The following is a 23,014-nucleotide window of genomic DNA, read 5'->3' on the forward strand; positions in this document are numbered from 1 at the left end:
TAAAAAACAAGAGACAGACCGGGCCAAGACAAAGGCAGCAAACAACAAACAGCCTGTCCACGGCCTGTCCATTCTATCCCTTTGGGGGCCACACTTCCTGTGCAGTGTGACATGTTGGAAGGACATTCCTCTGGGATGACCTCTGGACACAGTTGTGCGTGGACATGCTACACGTTTCCTCACCACCCACTAGGTCTGGGCCTTTTCCCCAGGTCTTGTTTGGTCATAAGGTGGACAGAATAACTTAGTACCTGACAGGCTGGGAGAGAGACAAAGTCCATCACACAGGAGTGGGGGTGGGTGCAATGTAGCCTACTGTAAGTTGTACTGTATTTCATGTTATAACTCAAATCTGTGTTTAATCATTTGTTCTTACAGATTTGACTGACGGTCATGATGAATCACATGCATTTAGCATGTTACACTAAACACATGACTTTAAATAGAGGAAAAGAGGACACAGGCCAGCCCATATGGAGAGCAAATCTGTTGCTGATTCATGGAATAGAATCATGGAAGTATGAGAGATTATAAATAATGAGAGAATATGTTCTGACATATGATCCAGACTTTGGGCTGTGCAGCGGTTGCATCGTCACGATACTCAAACACGCACAGTGTTTCCCCTATAATTTTTTTCCGGCGGCAAAGGTAGAACGAATGTGAGAAGGTCACTTGTGATGACATTTTGAAAGGACATTCTACCCCCAAAAAATGAGGAAAATAAAACATGTAAATGTTGACACCATCTGAAATAACATTCAGCTCAACTGATGTAGCATAGTGGCTTTAAAGCCCCCATGCAGTCTTGGTAAATAAAAAATTAAAAAAATAAATCACCACTGTATGTCTAATAAATCACTGTGTTTTTATTTAATAACTCCAAAATATATTTATACGTTTTATCCCTGAGGCTCCTTTGGCCCTTGGTCTGAACTTGTGGACGTTAGGAAACAAATTGTTTCGATACTGTATTTACATACACAGCCCTGATTGGGCTGATACGATGGTCTAGACTCTCGAGCCCCGCCCCTTACCTAGACGAACAGTCATTGGTCTATTATAATCAGATCACATTGTGATGTAATCATATGGGCCAAAAAGTTTCACCTGAAGACGCTGAAATTCCAGGAATATTTCCCCCCAAACAGCTCTTACATAAAAGGCCATTATCATAATATTTACAATTTCAGAGTGTTATTTTACCTCATAGTGTGGAAATATATTTGAAAAAGGATAATTACATTTTTAACTGCACAGACCCTTTAAATGAATAGGCTGAAGCATGGGGTTGCCCATCTGCATTTACTTAATTGAAAAATCTCAAGACTCTAAATGCATCCAATGCTACTTGGTACAAATACACGTTGTAACTAATCACACTCCGATCTTAAAATTGCGTCTCGGCAAAGATAAAATCAAAAAACAAATTAACAGCAGCGGCCCGCCCCTGCTAAATTAATATAGGGGGAACACTGATTCTGCACTCAGAACATACTCTCAGCCTGCATTGTATAACAGTGGATGGGTGGGAGATGCAAGGTGCTTCGCTTACACAAGACGCATGATCTGATCACTTCTGGTGCTGTTGGAATGCCTATCCTTCATATGATATCATGCAGTACTGATCAGTTCTTACAGGACATCGGTCACATCACCTGTAGCCCAAGAACATGACAGAGAGCATCTCTTAAGAGTTACATGCAGTCCTATACAAGGGTACTGTAAGCAAACAGCAGTGGCGTGAGGTGCCCAGGCCTCTCTGTCTGCCCATCATCTTCATCGGTCAGGGACAAGGGCCATGTTCAGATCCAGCATAGAGGGGAATGGACACACTACTGTACACAACACACAGAGACATTCCTCCTGATGGTTGGACTGAGCTGCACAATAACAGGCCCCATGTCCTCCTGTGACTCCAAAAACAGCTGTCTAGACCTGAGGAGTTTAGATATATCCTCTATCAAACTCCGGGTAAATTCAAAACTTAGGAATGTCAAATTTAGAGAGACGTATGAATTGGGTAAGTTTTATTAGCTTTGTGGACTGTTCCTGGATAACATGTGCAGTATTTGGTAACACAAACAAAGAAGGTGAGGACTGACACAAACCATGGCTGAGGACAATGTCAAGGTACAGGCCATCTCTGTGTTTATCCAGGTTGGCTACAAACACATGACTTGAACATGACCCTGCTCATTTGTGTATCGGTAAAGTGCCCCCCCCTACTCCTATGTGCACGTCCACTGCTCGCTGTCAAATTAAACACAAAGGAACATGCAAACTATTATTGAATTCCTCAAGGGGTTCAGGGCCTAATGCTTACAAGAAACATAATCCATTTAGTTTTGTAACACATTCTTCTAATCACACTAAATGAGGGCCTATTTCCCCTTACAAAAAAAAGCATCAGAAAAATTGGATTGGATTTCACTTATTTACAAACTCGCCCCCAACATCAGCCCCTGGAATGTAGACTTGACTTCTGCAGTGATTTGTGTGTATTAGAACCACATACTTGAGTCCAGTGTATGCACGAATGCAGTGAGCAGGAATTTGGGACAATATAAGGTAACCACGTGAAGCCACCAACCCACAGCAAAGCTATGTCATGTGTACAAGAATGCAAAACAGGAGGAAACATACAGTGCTTTGAGAAAGTATTCACACCCCTTGACTTTTTCCACCTTTTGATGATACAAAGTGGGATTAAACTGGATTTAACTATTACTATTTTCAAAATTCTTCAAGCTCTGTCAAATTAGGTGTTGATCGTTGCTAGACAACCATTTTCAGGTCTTGCCATCAACATCAAGCAGCTTTAAGTCAAAACTAACTAGGGAACATTCACAGTCTTCTTAGAAAGCAAATCCAGTGAATAGTTGGCCTTGTGTTTTAGGTTATTGTCCTGCTGAAAGGTTAATTAATCTCTCAAAGTCTGGTGGAAAGCACACTGAACCAGGTTTTCCTCTAGTATTTTGCCTATGCTTAGCTCCATTCCGTAAATTTTTTTACAGTGAAAATCTCCCCAGTCCTTAACAATTACAACCATAACATGATGCAGCCACCACCATGTTTGGAAATATGTGTTACTCAGTAATGTATTGCATTGGAATTGCCTCAAACATAACACTTTGCGTTCAGGACAAAATTGAATTGCTTTGACACATTTTTTGCAGTATTACTTTTGTGCCTTATTGGAAACAGGATGCATATGTTTTGGTATATTTTACTCTGTGCAGGCTTTCTTCTTTTCACTTTGTCAATTAGGTTGGTATTGTGGAGTAACTACAATGTTGTTGATCAATCCTCAGTTTCCTCCTATCACAGCCATTCAACTCTGTAACTGTTTTAAAGTCACCATTGGCCTCGTGGTGAAATCCCTGAACGGTTTCCTTCCTCTCCGGCAACTGAGTTAGGAAGGACGCCTGTATCTTTGTAGTTACTGGGTGCATTGACACCCCATGCAAAGTGTAATTAATAACTTCACCATGCTCAAAGGGATATTCAATGTATTCAATGTTGTTATTTTTACCCATCTACCAGTAGGTGCCCTTCTTTGCGAAGCATTGGAAAACCTCCCTGGTCTTTGTGGTAGAACCTGTGTTTGAAATGTACTGCTCGACTGAGGGACCTTACCGATAATTGTACGTGTGGGGTACAGAGATGAAGTAGACATTCAGAAATCATGTTAAACACTATTATTGCACACAGAGTGAGTCCATGTAATGTATTATGGTTGAATATTGACTCAAGACATTTCAGCTTTTCATTTTTTTTAAATTTGAAAAATATAAAAACCATAAAAAATAAAAATCCACATTGATATTATGGGGTATTGTGTGTAGGTAGGCCAGCGACCAAAAAAAACTACATTTGATCAATTTTAAATTCAAGCTGTAACACAATAAAAATGTGTGTGAATACTTCCTGAAGGCACTGCACATGTTCATTTGTACAGCATCTAACCCAACTGCTTAGTGGCTATTCAGTTTGAGAGTTTAAAATTGTGATTTGGACAGATGCTTTATTCATAACCATGTGATCATCCGCATAGTAACTCTAACCCTCTTAATGTTGGAGTTGAACCTAAAAAGGTTTAATACCATCAAGGATCAATACCGGATAACCTGTCAAACAACTAAGCTACTTACTCAAATAAACAAAGAAAACGATGCAAACAATATGATTAAGAGGGATGTTCCTAATATCTGGTACTACAGTTCGTATTCAGCTGTCAGGTTATTTGAGCCGACCCGCGTAAGCATGTTACCAGGAAGCATAAGCTAAATTACAATGTGAGCTGTGTATACTGTGACTGTACGTGACCAACAGGCAGAGCAGCCTAGAGCTACTGTACTGCAACTAAGTAGACCCGATGCAGACCAGACTGTAAATAACGGCGCGAACATGATGGTGCCATAAAGTGAAGTCGAGTTCATGGAGTTTGGGTTTGACTGGTGGTTGTAGTGTAGTAATGAGGAAGCAGAAGCCCAGTGACATACCAAGTTGCTGGAAGAGCAGGGCCACACTCTTGCATGTAACAGGCAGGTTGTCATTCAGAGGGGTTTGGATTAGCTGTCGGTCGCCAGCTCCCAGGGAAAACAATTTCTGTGGGGAAAAACACCAAAGCGAAAAGTCATAGGTTATATGAAAAACCATTGGATGGGTCTATCATAGAACTAGACAAGACTGTACAACAGTTTCAGAGACGGACATTTTTTTTCAACAGACATCAAAACATGTTTTCATGGTAATGTATATATCATTAGGAAACTGAACGAGACTGTAACTCAAAACAAGGCCAAAGGTCATATATGCAAGGATGAAATGACAGCACAATGGCAGTCAAGGGATCCACTGTGTGAGAGTTTTATTGACGATCTCCCAGAAAAATGAATAAAACACGTGTTGTTGAACCCGATGGACATCGCAGCTGCATGACTGAATTAGCCTTTTGAATCAGTCCGGCTACAATGGGAGAAACCTCAATGGCATGTTAACCTAAATTTCACTGGCACGGCACAACGCCTCTGCAATCCATTAGGGACAGCAGCGTCCGTCGCCGTATCCAGTGTGGCTGAGGGTAGAGAAGTAAGCGTACCAGTGGAAACAGTGTGTTCGCATGAGCGCAATCAGTACGTCCAATTCAGCTAAACCAATGTTGAACATGATAGGGGTACAGACAGTGGTTCAACGGAGTTTGGCTTTTGACCTGACAAAGATCCTAGTGGATTGAACCATGGTCAATAAAGGTATTAATTGGGATCATAGCCTTTCAACTGAGTTTGAACCAGCTAGAGAACAACTCTCTGTTCCCAGATTCATGACATTCCTTCATGTTTGACAGTCTGTTGAAGGATGAGTTTGTTCCACTCCTGAGGTTTCTAACTCATGTTGTGTCACTACAGCCGAAAGCCCTTGGCTCTGCGGGGAGCGGCGATAGTTTGAGGAGGAACACTGGCATGTGTTGGTTGGTAAATTACATCAAAAACACTCAGATTACACTAAGGTTCAGGATGTGAACTTAACCATGGGTCACATTCCTTCCCCTTTACAAACACAGATGAAATATTGTCCCGTTTTTTAAAGCCACATTGATCACTATTGTCTAGACTTTAAGGGAACAGACCAGCGTAGGGTTTTGGTTATACTGTAGGACAGCTTCAGATGTGGTTTTTAATAACCTAGTGAGATGTGAAAATATAAAAACAGGCCCCCTACTTTTTTCTACCCTAGTTTCACTAAGTAATGTCATCAGAAGAGCAGCTAGAAAAATAAAATAGTATTATGAGGACATTTCTGCGCGCGGTGGTACAGCAATCTATGGCACCATCTAGATGAGGAATGCATGATTGAATGGAAAGCAAACGCACATGGGCAAAAACATGACTTCCTTCCTCACTCACACTCTACTTGTAGGAGACTGAAACTATAATAAGCATCAGGCCGTCAGTGGGTAACCAAGCACCTTGTGTGGGTCTAGCAGCAATATTAACCCAGACTGACCCCTAGTTTTTGGTGGATTAGTGCCTCTGTGGAGAGCAGGCCAGAAGGGTTGAGAGATGGAGGTATTTGAGAAATTGTTTGCTTTAGTAATGCCTGTTTACCTGGGAGCCGCCAGCCACAGGAACCATGCACGTGAAGAGGTTGGAAACCAGCCCCTCCAGGGGGAACGGCAGGCTGTCGACGTACACCGTGTAGATCAGGCCCAAGCAGCCCTGGGGAGGTCAGGAGGAGACAGACACACAACCAGGTCAATCAACACACTCACATACAGATGTATCGCAAGATACATACACCCAATCACAGTTTCGTGCCTAAATGGATAATTAAAGACACTGTGTTGGAATTCGTTATCTAATACAATCAGATTTATAGTATTTGATGTAATATTCCTAATATTCAGCTGACATGTGTGGTTTAATGGCAAATACCCGGGCAGAGCAAAGCTAAATATAAATGCTAAAATAATATTTGTGTCGGAGACATTTGAATGCCAAAGTTGAATACTGTAGTGGTCCAGTGGAGTGCCTAGGGACAGGAGAGATCCGCTAAGACCCACTCTGTTCTTAAGTGAGGGATTGGCTGGATATCCTGTCCTTGAGTACTTGCAGAATTCACTCTATAAAGCCAATATGTTCATTCTCCGCACACAGGATCCAACATGATGCATTCTATCACCATCATGAGACAATCGATAGCGCAGAAATTAGTGCATTGACTACTGTTTATCATGCCAATGCTAATTAGATAAGATAAGTAAAGTGGACAGTCACAAACCTCATGAATAGGACCAAGAATGTTCCTGGCCAGGTCAACTATAGATAGCAAATAAACCCGCAAAAACTGAAATGACCACTATGCATGGTCATCTGACATTTTGAAAGGAACCTATTTTAGTCAGGAATTAATCAGATATTATCATGTTACCCGGAATATTTCAGGATAATCGAGCCTGGAGACCAGAATGAGACTTTTTGGTGCAAAGACTTGAGCGGGCTGGATCAAGCCATCCTCTTCCTCATCCTCATCTGCATCGGTGGTCTTTGTTCCCTGAAACAACAAAACAGAAGAAGTTATTCAAATGGGAGAGTTCAACAGTGATATGGGGGTGAGTTAAGACCCTGTGTAGTGTAACCTAACATAGCAGGCGTAAAAGAAACGCCTGAGCAGGGACGGAGAAAACTGTTTCTGCTAACCCGCTGAGGGTGGCTCTAGCGTTATCTACTGTACATTCTACAGTACATCACATACTGTAGCCTATGTTTGGAAACATGCAAGTGCCACCCCCCCCTCGATCATTCAGATTTATTTATTTTTATTTTACCTTATTTAAATAGGCAAGTCAGTTAAGAACAAATTCTTATTTTCAATGACGGCCTAGGAACAGTGGGTTAACTACCTGTTCAGGGGCAGAACGACAGATTTGTACCTTGTCAGCTTGGGGATTTGAACTTGCAACCTTTCGGTTACAAAAAACTCAAAATCCTGTGTTTGGAATCTTTTCATGCACAAAAAAACTCAAAATCCTGTGTTTTCTCTGCAATGGGATACAGATTTGAGTTGTAAAAAATCCTCTCCAATGTGTAGTACCCAGTAAAACAGATACTCATCACATTTGAGGAGTTGAAAGAGCAACGAGGATTTTCTTCAAATCACCATGGGGTTCATAAAAGATTACTGAGCCCAAAAAAATAGATCATAAAACATTATTTTCATGGAGGCCGTTTGAACGAAACCCAGGAGCTTAAGAGAGGAGTGTCATTTCCCCTCCAGAGTCACATACTGACAAAAGGCCAACCATAAATCAGCTTTGAGTTGTACATTTTAAGAAATCAAGTCAACTATGCATCAAGTCACATTACTCAGTTTACTAAAATAGTTGTGAAAAAACTAACAACACAGTATGAATAGGCTACGTCCAGACTGGACTTTACCCATACTGCTTTCTCATCTGTTCAGTTGTTTCTTCACAAAATAGGGTATTTATTTTAAAGACTACAACGTCATAACTTTGGTTCCCTGAGTTGAGGAATAATCTTTTGTGGTTTGGAGATTATTCTAAACTACGGCTACAAACCCAGAACTGGAGGTTTGAAATTCAAATGACATTTCCTACAAAACCGAGTCACAAGATGTAATCAGTATAGAAATAGCTGTAATAAACCCCCTGAAGCCTGAGTTCTAAGTGTTCAACTATGTTTTTCTCCCATAACAGAGAACCAAAGATAATTAAAGCAAAAGCTGCTCGACCTCCGACACCTCTGATCCAGTAACCACACTGGAGATAGACCTAGGTCTACCTGTAGGATATTAATCACTCAGAACCTAGCCAAAATACGATGCAGACACTTGGGTTGGAAGGACATGGCGTAATGTACTATAAATAGCAATTGAGTGATCATGTTAAACTAACAGCATATGGGCTAAGTCATTAAGGTGAATGATTTGAACAAAGATACCTCCCCACTCCTTCCCAAAGTGCTCCACTGGGACACAGAGGTCAAGTCTCAGTGGTCTCGTCTCAATCTGGTTCCAATTGTCCCATACCAGGAGCCGTCAGTCCTATCAGTTTACAGAGATAGCAGCATAGCAGCCTCACAGGGCTCGTTCCTGGCTAAAACCTTTTATCAGAATCACATATATTCCTTCAGACAATGAAAACATGCCACAAGAGCTCTGGCATCGTCCAAGCAGGGGACACAGGATCTAAATATCTCGTCAGATGGGAAACACATTTCTACAGCATTATGAGGATTTTGTTCAATTATCAGCAAAAAAATACATATCTGCCTCTCGAATCCAATCACAGAATAAAGCCACGCTGGTTTAAACACAACATGGTAAGGCTCATGATAATGCCCACGTAAATAAAATAAAAATAAAACATTTAAAACGTATGCTGGCTTACAAGGGTCTACGAAAACCATGTGTGCCCTTTTCAGTAAAATGCTTTGCAGACTAGGCCCAATATACTGTACTAACCAAGTTAGGTGTATTTGAACACAGGGCACCTCAAACTAGTGTTGTCACGATACCAACATTTCACTAACGATAAGATACCAGGCCAAGTATCATGACGGCACAGAGAATTCTGATTGGCCTTGCATCCTGTTCGACCCGTCCCCCGACAATTCTTCACGTTTTGTAAACGTTATGCATGTGGTACACAAAAACCTGTCACTGATACTCACACTTCTACTCAATAAAACAAATATTGAATTTAAATTCTCACTGTTCACTGTCTACTGCATAGAATGGCTAAGTTCCTCATATTTTCAAAGGTCTAGCTGTGATTTGGCTGGAGGACTGGGAGGAAGGAATATACATGCATAATGATCTGCATGTCATTGTGGCAGTAAGGGGAAAACACTGCATGAAACCTTTACTCTTCAGTTAACAGACAAGACACACACTCCCTCGGCCTCCCTCAAACACACACCGCTCTCTCTCTCTCTCTCTCTCTCCCACACACACATGTACACACTGCTCTCTCTCTGTCTCCCTCATAAAACACATACACACCACTCTTTCCCACAAACACACTGCTCTCTCTCCCTCAAACACACACACCACAACTCTCGCTCTCCCACAAACATGTACACACTACTCTCTCTGTCTCCCTCAAACACACACCACTCTCTCTCTATCCCACACACATGTACACACTACTCTCTCTGTCTCCCTCAAACACACACCACTCTCTCTCTCTCCCACACACATGTACACACTACTCTCTCTGTCTCCCTCAAACACACACCACTCTCTCTCTCCCACACACATGTACACACTACTCTCTCTGTCTCCCTCAAACACACACCACTCTCTCTCTCTCCCACAAACATGTACACACTACTCTCTCGGTCTCCCTCAAAACACACCACTCTCTCTCTCTCCCACAAACATGTACACACTACTCTCTCGGTCTCCCTCAAAACACACCACTCTCTCTCTCTCTCCCACAAACATGTACACACTACTCTCTCTGTCTCCCTCAAACACACACCACTCTCTCTCTCTCCCACAAACATGTACACACTACTCTCTCGGTCTCCCTCAAAACACACCACTCTCTCTCTCTCCCACAAACATGTACACACTACTCTCTCGGTCTCCCTCAAACACACACCACTCTCTCTCTCTCCCACAAACACACTACTCTCTCTGTCTCCCTCAAACACACACCACTCTCTCTCTCCCAAACATGTACACACTACTCTCTCTGTCTCCCTCAAACACACACCACTCTCTCTCTCTCCCACAAACATGTACACACTACTCTCTCTGTCTCCCTCAAACACACACCACTCTCTCTCTCCCACAAACATGTACACACTACTCTCTCGGTCTCCCTCAAAACACACCACTCTCTCTCTCTCCCACAAACATGTACACACTACTCTCTCGGTCTCCCTCAAACACACACCACTCTCTCTCTCTCCCACAAACATGTACACACTACTCTCTCTGTCTCCCTCAAACACACACCACTCTCTCTCTCTCCCACAAACATGTACACACTACTCTCTCTGTCTCCCTCAAACACACACCACTCTCTCTCTCTCCCACAAACATGTACACACTACTCTCTCTGTCTCCCTCAAACACACACCACTCTCTCTCTCTCCCACAAACATGTACACACTACTCTCTCTGTCTCCCTCAAACACACACCACTCTCTCTCTCTCCCACAAACATGTACACACTACTCTCTCTGTCTCCCTCAAACACACACCACTCTCTCTCTCTCCCACAAACATGTACACACTACTCTCTCTGTCTCCCTCAAACACACACCACTCTCTCTCTCTCCCACAAACATGTACACACTACTCTCTCGGTCTCCCTCAAAACACACCACTCTCTCTCTCTCCCACAAACATGTACACACTACTCTCTCTGTCTCCCTCAAACACACACCACTCTCTCTCTCTCTCTCTCCCACAAACATGTACACACTACTCTCTCTGTCTCCCTCAAACACACACCACTCTCTCTCTGCCCCACAAACATGTACACACTACTCTCTCTGTCTCCCTCAAACACACACCACTCTCTCTCTCTCCCACAAACATGTACACACTACTCTCTCGGTCTCCCTCAAAACACACCACTCTCTCTCTCTCCCACAAACATGTACACACTACTCTCTCGGTCTCCCTCAAAACACACCACTCTCTCTCCCACAAACATGTACACACTACTCTCTCTGTCTCCCTCAAACACACACCACTCTCTCTCTCTCCCACAAACATGTACACACTACTCTCTCTGTCTCCCTCAAACACACACCACTCTCTCTCTCTCCCACAAACATGTACACACTACTCTCTCTGTCTCCCTCAAACACACACCACTCTCTCTCTCCCACAAACATGTACACACTACTCTCTCTGTCTCCCTCAAACACACACCACTCTCTCTCTCTCCCACACACATGTACACACTACTCTCTCTGTCTCCCTCAAACACACACCACTCTCTCTCTCTCCCACAAACATGTACACACTACTCTCTCTGTCTCCCTCAAACACACACCACTCTCTCTCTCTCTCTCCCACACACATGTACACACTGCTCTCTCTCTGTCTCCCTCAAACACACACCACTCTCTCTCTCTCCCACAAACATGTACACACTACTCTCTCGGTCTCCCTCAAAACACACCACTCTCTCTCTCTCCCACAAACATGTACACACTACTCTCTCTGTCTCCCTCAAACATGTACACACTACTCTCTCTCTCTCCCACAAACATGTACACACTACTCACTCTCTCTCCCACAAACATGTACACACTACTCTCTCTCTCTCCCACACACATGTACACACTACTCTCTCTCTCTGTCTCCCTCAAACACACACCACTCTCTCTCTCTCCCACAAACATGTACACACTACTCTCCCTCTCTCCCACACACATGTACACACTACTCTCTCTCTCTCCCACAAACATGTACACACTACTCTCTCTCTCCCACAAACATGTACACACTACTCTCTCTCTCTCTCCCACAAACATGTACACACTACTCTCTCTCTCTCTCCCACAAACATGTACACACTACTCTCTCTCTCTCCCACACACATGTACACACTACTCTCTCTCTCTCTCCCACAAACATGTACACACTACTCTCTCTCTCTCCCACACACATGTACACACTACTCTCTCTCTCTCCCACACACATGTACACACTACTCTCTCTCTCTCCCACACACATGTACACACTACTCTCTCTCTCTCCCACACACATGTACACACTACTCTCTCTCTCTCCCACACACATGTACACACTACTCTCTCTCTCTCCCACACACATGTACACACTACTCTCTCTCTGTCTCCCTCAAACACACCACTCTCTCTCCCACAAATACATTGCTCCACACTTTAAAAATGTTAGGCACCAAAACAGAATGGGGCGGCAGGGTAGCCTAGTGGTTAGAGCGTTGGACTAATAACCGGAAGGTTGCAAGTTCAAACCCCCGAGCTGACAAGGTACAAATCTGTCGTTCTGCCCCTGTTCCTAAGCCGTCATTGAAAATAAGAATAGGTTCTTAACTGACTTGCCTAGTTAAATAAAGGTAAAAAAAAAAAAAAAAAAAAATGTAAGGAGCACCAGAAAGAGAGATTATGAATCCTACTTTTGAAGCAGACCCTTTTCCTTTCTTCCTGGGCCAATCAAATTTGCCTTAACCTACTGTCAAGTTACCAGGTCGTTAAGCTAGCTAGGTAATAGGACTGAAAAACATTGTTATCAAAACAATAATTAGCGGCCTGGGATTAGTTTAAAACGGCCCGCGATATGGTTTGTGAAATTAGAATGAAATGAGAGCAAAACAGTGCAGGAAGGAAACAAGGCTGGTCCGGTAAAAGAGCCGCTTTCTTTGCTGTAAAAGTGCAAACACGACTGTTACAAAGCCGTTTCTACTCTCTGTTCCTGCTGCGTGACAGTGAACTTTCAAAGCCATCAGACTGGCCTGTGCTCTTCGCTACTGTACATGTAACAACAGCAGACTGATCCGGGTCTGCATCCCCCCTCGCCATCAAAGCTAAATTATAGTTTTTTAAACAGACGGAGGAATAGATGAGCAGGAAGAGCGGACGGAGAGGAGAGAAGCAGGTGAGTGGTGGCTGGAAGGGGATGTGGCTGGCCGATTACAGCTGCCACAGGTGATGTGCGCATGAACGTGAAGTGGACATTATTGCACCTGCGCATACAAGAGACTAGCATTGCTTAAATTCAACTGAATGTCTAAACAAAACTGACTTCATAAACATTTGATCATTTTTGTAGTATTATATGAAACGGTAGTACGGTATTCTAAAATGTTGGCATCATGATGTTTTGGTACTGTGGTATTACCGTGATACCGGTATACAGTGCAACACTACCTCAAACTACTTTAGCATCTTGCTAACCTTGTGAACAGTGTAAATGTGAATATTGAGAACATAGGTCCTGGCTCTGGTGCAAACCTTTGCAGTGGATGGTATACTATATCAAGCTGGTCCTTAAACCATAAGATACAGCAACAGTCACCTACACAGTGAGGAACCAGCCCCATATCTGTCCAGTGTGTGATCCAAACTCTTATCCTTATCTGAGCCATTACCAAGTGAACAAAAGGGGTCTGGGAACAGTTCCTGGAAAGAAATCAAACCAAAACAGAGAGGTGGGGCCATGATGAAGAGGCAGTGAGGTGACCGGCCACATTTAGCCCTGTAATCAAGACCTTTAATGATCCTGTATTAAAGTCTGCGATGACACTGCACTGATCGTTATGGGTGGCCTTCGCCTCTTCTCCCTCAGTAGACCGGCCGGTGTGTGAGGAGGACAGAAAACAAATAAGGGATGATTCAAGTCTGGACACGGAGGAGAGGGTCCAGAGTCCTCCGGGGGGGTGGGGGCGTGAGCAGAGTGGACAGCTGCAGGACATCACCGAACAGCGCCTGACAGGGGAACTAGTCAGACTATTGCAGGGTCGGTTACGTGACCATCCAGCCCAGGCATAGACCAGGCCCGGCTAGAGACCCAGTCACAGCTAACCTAGCCGTTATCCCACGTATTTAATGAAGGATGTGGTGGTTTATACCTTGTCAGGCCAAGGCTTTGTTTGAAACCCACATGGAAAATCAGTGGTTCTACATCCAGGCACAACAAGGGATGTTTGTGTAAATTGGTCTGATTCATACAGTACACTGTGTAATAATAAAGGTTAGAATTCCATCGGAATTTACGTAAGAGGATATGATCAGATTTCAATTCCCTTTTTCAGAAGGCTCCTTGAATAAACATGACTAATGGTCAGAAGAATGGGGCCTTTCGAAGAATGTCAGATTTTTGAAGAATGTGACTAATGGCCATGGTTGTCATGTGTTTTATAAGAGGCAGGGGAGGGGACATGTCCTGTTCTTGTGACAAAATGCAGCACTTCAGAGACCGTCTGGAGGGTGATGTCGGGCCATTGTAAGGAGTCATATTCTTAAACACAATTAGACATCCAGCCAGGCATTCTGAGTAATGTGTCAGGGAAAACCTTGAGAGGATTGCGGTCGTTCCAATAGTTTATTTCAGGGGTTTGTGAACTTGTGTGGAAGAAAAAACATCAAAGACAGAATTGAATTCATATGAGGATGGGTGCATCCAAGAGGCAGTGCTAGAGGGGATGAGATGTCAGCTCATTGGGTACGTCTTTTCTCCCATCACACTAAAACCCTTCAGTATGTGAAGTGCTGTTCAATTCATCGCAATTCATCCGGAATGCTGTTATTTTCCCACTTTAGTGGGTTCTGGAACACATCATGCCGTGACACATTCCTAATAGTACAAAAATGTGCCATGCAGGAAAACATGTCAAAAACAAAACAATTACAACACATGAAAAATATAAAAAAAATCCCAAGAATTAACAAATAGCCCCTGCTGGATGCTCGGAATCAAGTATTCATCCAGAGAGAGAGAGTAGCTGGAAATGATAAAGAAATTAACTGCTTATCAAGAGAAGCATCATGCTGCCAGCCGAGGCAGTAGGCACTATCTGCCATAGCGCGGTTCACTTATTTTGCCCTTATGACCCAGATCCTAAAGAGGACCTGCAGGACGTTGTCCTATTCAGCATGTGTGTAAGAGTTTAAAAGGCATGAAAAAACTCCAAATGTCAAACCATACGTACAGTGGCTGGCGAAAGTATTCACACCGCTTGGCATTTTCCCTATTTTGTTGCCTTACAACCTGGAATTAAAATATATATTTTTTGGGGGTTGATCATTTTGATTTACACAACATGCCACATATTCTCAATTGAATTGAGGTCTGGGCTTTAACAAGGCCATTCAAAGACATTTCAATGTTTCCCATTAAACCATTCGAGTTTTGCTTTAGCAGTATGCTAAGTGTCATTGTCCTGCTGGAAGGTGAACCTCTGTCCCAGTCTCAAATCTCTGGAAGACCAAAACAGTTTTTCCTCAAGAATTTCCCTGTATTTAGCACCATCCATCATTCCTTCAATTCTGACCAGTTTCCCAGCTGATGAAAAACATCCCCACAGCATAATGCTGTCACCACCATGTTTCACTGGGGATGGTGTTCTCGGGGTGATGAGAGGTGTTGGGTTTGCGCCAGACAAAGTGTTTTCCTTGATGGGCAAAAAGCTACATTTTAGTCTCATCTGACTAGAGTACCCTCTTCCTTTTGGCGCACACCAAACGTGTTTGCTTATTTTTTTCTTTAAGCAATGGCTTTTTTCTGGCCACTCTTCCATAAAGTCCAGCTCTGTGGAGTATACGGCTTAAAGTGGTCCTATGGACAGATAAGCCTGAAGGAGCTCCACAGCGGAGATCAGATTATCTTTGGTCACTTTGTTTCCTCTCTGATTAATGCCCTCCTTGCCTGGTCCGTGAGTTTAGGTGGGCGGCCCTCTCTTGGCAGGTTTGTTGTGGTGCCATATTCTTTCAATTTTTTAATAATGGATTTAATGGTGCTCCGTGGGATGTTCAAAAGTTTCAGATATTTTTTTATAATCCAACCCTGATCTGTACTTGTCCACAACTTTGTCCATGACCTGTTTGGAGAGCTCCTTGGTCTTCATTGTGCCGCTTGCTTGGTGGTGCCCCTTGCTTAGTGGTGTTGCAGACTCTGGGGCCTTTCAGAACAGGTGTATATATACTGAGCTCATGTGACCGATCATGTGACACTTAGATTACACACAGGTGGACTTTATTTAACTAATAATGTGACTTCTGAAGGTAATTGGTTGCACCAGATCTTATTTAGAGGCTTCATAGCAAAGGGGGTGAATACATATGCATGCACCACTTTTCAGTTTTTTTCATTTCACTTCACCAAATTGGACTATTTTGTGTATGTCCATTACATGAAATCCAAATAAAAATCCATTTAAATTACAGGTTGTAATACCACAAAATACAAAAAATACCAATGGGGATGAATACCTTTGCAAGGCACGGTAGGGCAACTATGGGTAGCTGTAAGAGATATACATTAGATTTGCTATAATATTTTACATAATGCCCTTGTAAGTGGCTTTGGCTATAACACTAAGATATGCATGTAGGGGGGTTGGGGTTGAGGAGTACAACAGGCCATCTCACCTGCAGATTGACCTCTGCCTCGTAGAAGGTGAGGCAGGAGCAGTAGTGTCTGTCTGAGTCGATGTCCGTCAACACCACCGTGAAGAAGGTGGGAGCTTTCCTCTCTCGGGACAGCCTCCATCCTCCTGGCTGGCAGAACTGGAAAAAACACAAAGTATAACACACATACATGAGCACCTGTACTGGAACTCTAAACAGGAACACAAACTGCCCTCAGGTGCAGATGAAATGGGCACAGGCAGAGTACAGGGCAGGCAGAGTACAAGACACCCGGTGGCTTTTCCAGAGTGGTTACTGGAAGCCAGTGTTGTTGTTGAGAGCGGAGGCCGTATTCTAGCCGGTGTCCCCAGGAGAGCCGCTGCTGGTAACCCTTCAGTGTGAATAGGAAGGTATTACGTTAGTTAGGGGGCCATTGACGCCATTGTGGAGAGGATGCACAGGATGTCCTGTTTCAGTGCATTAGTGCTACTGCTGAATACTCTCACCACAGAGAGGGAAATGGCACTGGTTCACGTTCTTCACAGAGAGGGAAATGGCACTGGTTCACGTTCCTCACAGAGAGGGAAATGGCTCTGGTTCACGTTCCTCACAGAGAGGGAAATGGCTCTGGTTCACGTTCCTCACAGAGAGGGAAATGGCACTGGTTCACGTTCCTCACAGAGAGGGAAATGGCTCTGGTTCACATTCCTCACAGAGGGAAATGGCACTGGTTCACGTTCCTCACAGAGAGGGAAATGGCACTGGTTCACGTTCTTCACAGAGAGGGAAATGGCACTGGTTCATGTTCCTCACAGAGAGGGAAATGGCACTGGTTCACGTTCCTCACAGATGGAAATGGCACTGGTTCACGTTCCTCACAGAGAGGGAAATGGCACTGGTTCACGTTCCTCACAGAGAGGGAAATGGCACTGGTTCATGTTCCTCACAGAGAGAAATGGCACTGGTTCACGTTCCTCACAGAGGGAAATGGCACTGGTTCACGTTCCTCACTGCTCGTCAGAGGGGTTTGATATCAGTCTGGTTCTAGGCAGAAAGAAAAGTATGACAAAAAAGGTACTGAAACCAAAAGTACTGACTTTTACTGTGAAACAGTAGGCTGCTATGTACTCAGTTGGATAGGCATAAAAACGTTTAGGATAAGATGAACATGACAAAAGTAGGATTGTATTGGATAACACTGGGATTAACATGAAGAATGTAATAGTGGATACTTAAGCCAACTCTGGTTGTTCAAGCAGGAAATCCCATGTTATCATTAAAACATAAACAAGATAATGACTAATTGACATAAAATCCCATGTCATAAAAAAATGCACCACTTCTTCCTTTTTCTGGGATAAAACGTATCAATTCAGGATCATGTTGTTTTAACTTTTACTCCACTACTGAACCATCTCAACTTGATTTATAAACATTAGAAATGACACAGCAGAAAATAAATGTAATCTAATGGGAACATGAAGTACTGGTGAGCAAGAGAAAGGGAGAGGGGACAGAGGGGGGGGGGATATGGGAAGATTGAAAGAAGAGGAGTGCAGAGGGATAGAAAAGAGGTGTGAGGACAAAAACCATACAGACCTAAGAGGAAAACAGAGAAATGATGAGGATGATGGAGTGTCGAGAGCAGCATGTGAGAGGCAGGCAGGCAGCCAGAGTGAGTAAATCTTGTGTGTTTGTGCTGGCCTGGCTGTGGGACAGTATTTAGACTGCTCCTCAGGTGTTTCACTGGAAGAACATTGGACTGACGGAGGGAGAGGAGAGAGGAGCAGGGGGGGAAGAGAAGATGGATAGATGGATGGACGGAGAGAAAATCTAATGAAAAGAGAAGGTGGGTGGGTGGTGTAAGACCGGATGAGAGAGAGAGGAAGAGAGAGAAGGAGAGAGAGAGGGAGCTGTGCTTGACGCCCGGGGGCTTGAACCAGGATGCCACCTTCCACCAACAGACACAATTGACAGCAGGAAATCTGGAAAAGCTGCATTGTGGGGGAGTGTCATACATACTGGGCCAGGGCCCAGACAGGACCCAAGGACAATTGCAGATAACTGTGAACACATCCAAAAATATTCAAAGTATATGTCATTAATCACTGTCGGAAAGGAGATAAACAGCATACCTTGGGAGATAAGCAGAGATATGCTAAAATGGAGGATGGAAGCAGAGGACTTGTGTGTGTGTGTGTGTGTGTGTGTGTGTGTGTGTGTGTGTGTGTGTGTGTGTGTGTGGGGGGGTCTTGTTTTGCTTAAACAATACCAATGGCCATCTTCTGCAAAGTTGTTATGCTCACGCTACCACGGAGGTCTGAGGAGAGGCTCTGGACTGGGTTCAAAGACACTTCATTGGGTCCACAGTTTACTTCTACCTCCCCCTCCACGTGCCCGGTGCCTTGGGTAGGCTGAATAACAGCCAGACAGTCTACTAAATAACACCAATGAAGATATCCTATCCCTCTTCACGTGCCAGTGACTGACTGGAAAGCAATCATGTTTTGAAGGATTTCTCTCTCTGCAAATATTAGCTTAGACTCAAGTAGCTAGGCTTACTAAGAAGTCTGAATAGAGAACAACCGGCTGAGTAAGAGTTGACTGACAGGGACTTTAGTCACAACACCGGAGATGCTAACCTGATACACTAATATCAGCACCAGTCATTAGGGTGGAGAGAGGTGGAATGAGGAAAAGGGGGAAATTGAAGAAAAAGCAGAGTAGATGAGGACTAGTGGGTTCGATTCCCGGGACCAACCATAGGTAAAAAGTATGCATGCATGACTAAGTCGCTTTGAATAAAAGCACCTGCTTAATGGCACTGTAAATTACACTATATTATTATATTAACCAGAGGACAGGGAGGAGGATGACTTGCATGAGAGACACAACAAAAATAAGTCCAAGGACCAGTAGCTGTCTGTCTAACTGAAAGGAGCTGAAAACTTACTCTACTGTCAATCATCCCATAGTAGGAAGTGCATCCAAGCATGCCCTGAACGTGTTGTCTCTCCTGCTGTGTGAGGGTCTGCCAGACACACACACACACACACACACACACAGAGAGAGAGAGGGAGCAGAGCAGTGATTCTAGGCACCACTCCAGGTAGCAGCTCCAGGGAGCCCCTGCCTGCCGCCAGCTGTGACTGACACACACAGTACCAGCAGACTGTTTGGAGAGATCAAGCAAAATATGTTCACTGCAGTGCAACAGGTGCATGGCTTGTCAAGAAACACACAGTGCAAGAATAAACACATACACATGGTGTAAACGTACACGACTACACTTACACACCCACGTAGCCCATATATATGCATGGTGAACAGACACACACACACGCTGAGTCACGGCGAGGACAGTCCCTGGTCTCAAATTAGACCACAGTCAAGTGACAATGGAACTCATTGGCTAACCGACTCTGGGATCTTTGTCCTTTTGCACATTGTTGCCCTACCACCGACTGAGCTCTCTGCATCATGTGGCTCTGTGTGGCGTGGCTCCCCCCTAGTCCACCCTTTCAGAAAGCGACACTAGATCTGCAACTTGACCTGCTAAGAATCGGCACAGAAAAGCATGGGGAACAGTCCCACTGAACTGAAGCCTAGTTTGTGGTCAGAGCTGTATTCTAATACTGTGAAAATGTACTGTATGCCACTGTAATAACTGCCCAGGGGACAAACAAACAGCTATGGGCACTGGGGCTGAAACTCCAGACCGTCAGTCAGGGACACACACACTGGGCAGTCTTTACAAGACACCCCTAGAAAGAAATCTGATGCAACCATTTCTCGGTGTCTTCCAGTTGAAAAATGGGGAATGGAGTTAATATAGGCTTATGACATGGTATGAAATGGTACATCGCCACACCACAAATTCAGATTTAAAAAAATACTGGTTTCATAGTTTGACTTCTTAAGTTGATCAGTTCCAAAATGACATAGCCAAACAAACAAACATCAAACGCACTCTTCAGTTCCTCTGTATGGTAATAAAATGTAGACGTCTCCTCCCTTCTGAGCATTAACAAATGTGATGCAAGACTGAGCTGGGTGAAAGAGAAGGACGTCTGGAACTGGAAAAAGGACATGATGATGGGAAAACACTTTCCCAACTCCTCCGACAGGAATGAAGAGCATTCCCAGGGTGGAATCTCTCCAACACAACATTCTCTCTACAGTATGTCGCATTAGATTTAACCCGGGTTTATCTGGTCGGTTCTGATGAATGAGAATACTACACAAGAGCAACAGCTATTGAGATCAGACTTTGTCTGAATTAAAGCCTTTGAGGAGACTTTGTTGACCAAACACATTCAGTTCTATTCTCCAGAAAGAGTGGCTGACTAGATAGGTGAATCATGCACACTGGAAAGGTTGCAAGGCAACAAGGTATTTGTAATGAAGGACAACATCCCATTCAGACGTGCCTACTCAAACGTAGTAACAGTAATACCGCAATGCTGCATGAACACAAAACATGTCTCCAAAACAAAGTGCATCCAACCGATGCCAGTGAAGTGCTGACACAGTCTGAAAGCAAAGTGATTGCCAAGACTTTGTGGTCAGGACAAAAACACGACAACAGATGTGTTGTGTTGTGTACGCTCCCCTCCCTTGCTCCCTCCCTCTCCATCTTCGAGGTCCATCTTATCCTCCTCTCTCTCTCTTTCCGCTTCACTTCAAGGGCCTGTTTCTCAGGAAGACAAGACAATGACTTGCAGGAAAGTGGTGTCTGAGGTGGCGGGGTTGGCAGGGGGTGAGCGGGTCATTACCGGGCTGCAACCTGGCCGGCCTAGACATCTGCTGCTTTATCAACTCTGGAGGATGGACAGGACAGTGGACAGAGCTGAACTCCAAAGATGTGCCAGGGCTATTTGAGTTTCCCCAGCAGCCGGGGCAACACAGAGCAGCCACATGGTAGGAAGTCTTGAGCTGAGATGGAGGCTATATTCATAGGAGGCCAGGAGGAAGCCCAGCAAACAGGAGGCACACAGACGACACTTCCTGAGAACATCTCCAGGGTCAGCGTGACACAAAAAACAAAACAAAGCTAGCCAGCTTCAAACCACAGGTACCAGAGTGCAAAGTGGAAAGTAGAGCGCAGGCAGCCCTGTGATGTACTGTAGGCCAACTGGTCTGACTGGAGAGCTCCATCACACAGCAGACGGCTGCCGACAACTGGCATCTCACATCCATCCTTATTTCCCTCGGTCCCCACAGCTCTGTGGTTCCCTGTGATCTGTTATGCAACCCGGAACATATGGTTCATTTTAGAGATGGATATTTTTAGCTGGTCATAAAGGACCGCAATAATTCAACAGACAGCTTAGGCCAGGAAGATGGGGGAAGAGAGTAATAAGCTAGGAAGTCGATGTCTAAAACTGCAACGCAAACAACGTGGAGAATTTCAGGGTCCATATTTCAATCATTTCTAAAAGTGTATGGGGGGGGGGGGGGGGCAAAATGTCATTTGTTGTGCTAGAATAATATGAAAATACAGACAGCTCTGCAGAGTTCCTCACATTCAAAGTCTCCTGGGAAGATTTCTTCACTTGGGGGTAAATACTTTGGATTTATTTTAAAACACAATAAATTAAAAACATACGGCTGGTTCACCACATGCAACTTATTTCAATCTGAGATGCATTAAAACGCAAATAGAAAAAGGATTAGGCATTCCTTCTCTTAAACCAATCTACTGTCAGTTTAATTTCAGCTTAATTCTGCTCCAATCACTGCAACCTCTCAAACCCAGCCTTGAGCACTCACATGCTATTCACTACACTCAAGGGTGTCCCAAACCAAGGGGTGAATGTTGGTGACCAGATATGAACTTTATTAGAGTTTCATTTCAGAAAAAGTAGGCTAAGTGGGTTAATAAACCTAGTTAACTAAAGTCACCTTAGTAAGATCTTTCAAACGTGTTCCTTGGGTCCAAGGGTAGAACTACATGCATTTCCAACATGTGACAAGCGGATGGAGTGTAAATTCAGAGAAGACTCGGTCTTAAACGCAGGGATGGATGCTCTTCAGTGCTGAAAACCCCTTCCACAGTCCAAGAAGGCTGCCGCTGGCGGGATAAGAGCAGGGCCTGGCTTTGCCATCTTAATCCAAACCTGACATTACTCTACCTCTATTGTTATGCTGCATCCTCACACACTCTCCCACACACACACACCCCGTAGAAGGCGGTGGCCTACAGGTGGAGCGCTGTACCCTGCTCTCTGACCTGTGAGTCCCCCATTCATTGGTTTGTAACATATTCATTAACACACCGAGTTACACATTCATGACACGTATAGTTAACTTTCAAGAGCATTACCGCACTTGAAGAATTTACTCATCATTATATAGTTATTAGTTTGTGCAGTGCTGTTTACAATAAGTAAAACCGTATTCTATGCAGTTGT

General features: G+C 44.0%; 1 protein-coding gene across 4 annotated transcripts in view; it reads right to left on the reverse strand.

The window, feature by feature from the left end:
* LOC115113626 (myotubularin-related protein 13-like) overlaps positions 1-23,014 on the reverse strand; it is a 153,535-nt gene that overhangs the window by 69,116 nt on the left and 61,405 nt on the right. For all 4 annotated transcript variants that reach the window (XM_029641486.2, XM_029641485.2, XM_029641484.2 and 1 more), the window contains exons 3-6: positions 16,623-16,760; positions 6,934-7,056; positions 6,111-6,221; positions 4,506-4,611 (exon numbers count right to left, since the gene is read on the reverse strand). In XM_029641486.2, coding sequence (XP_029497346.2) covers positions 4,506-4,611; positions 6,111-6,221; positions 6,934-7,056; positions 16,623-16,760 — 478 coding nt within the window. The remainder of the gene's footprint in view (positions 1-4,505; positions 4,612-6,110; positions 6,222-6,933; positions 7,057-16,622; positions 16,761-23,014) is intronic.

Source organism: Oncorhynchus nerka, linkage group LG28 (assembly GCF_034236695.1).
Source record: "Oncorhynchus nerka isolate Pitt River linkage group LG28, Oner_Uvic_2.0, whole genome shotgun sequence".
In the NCBI taxonomy this organism is placed as follows: domain Eukaryota; kingdom Metazoa; phylum Chordata; class Actinopteri; order Salmoniformes; family Salmonidae; genus Oncorhynchus; species Oncorhynchus nerka.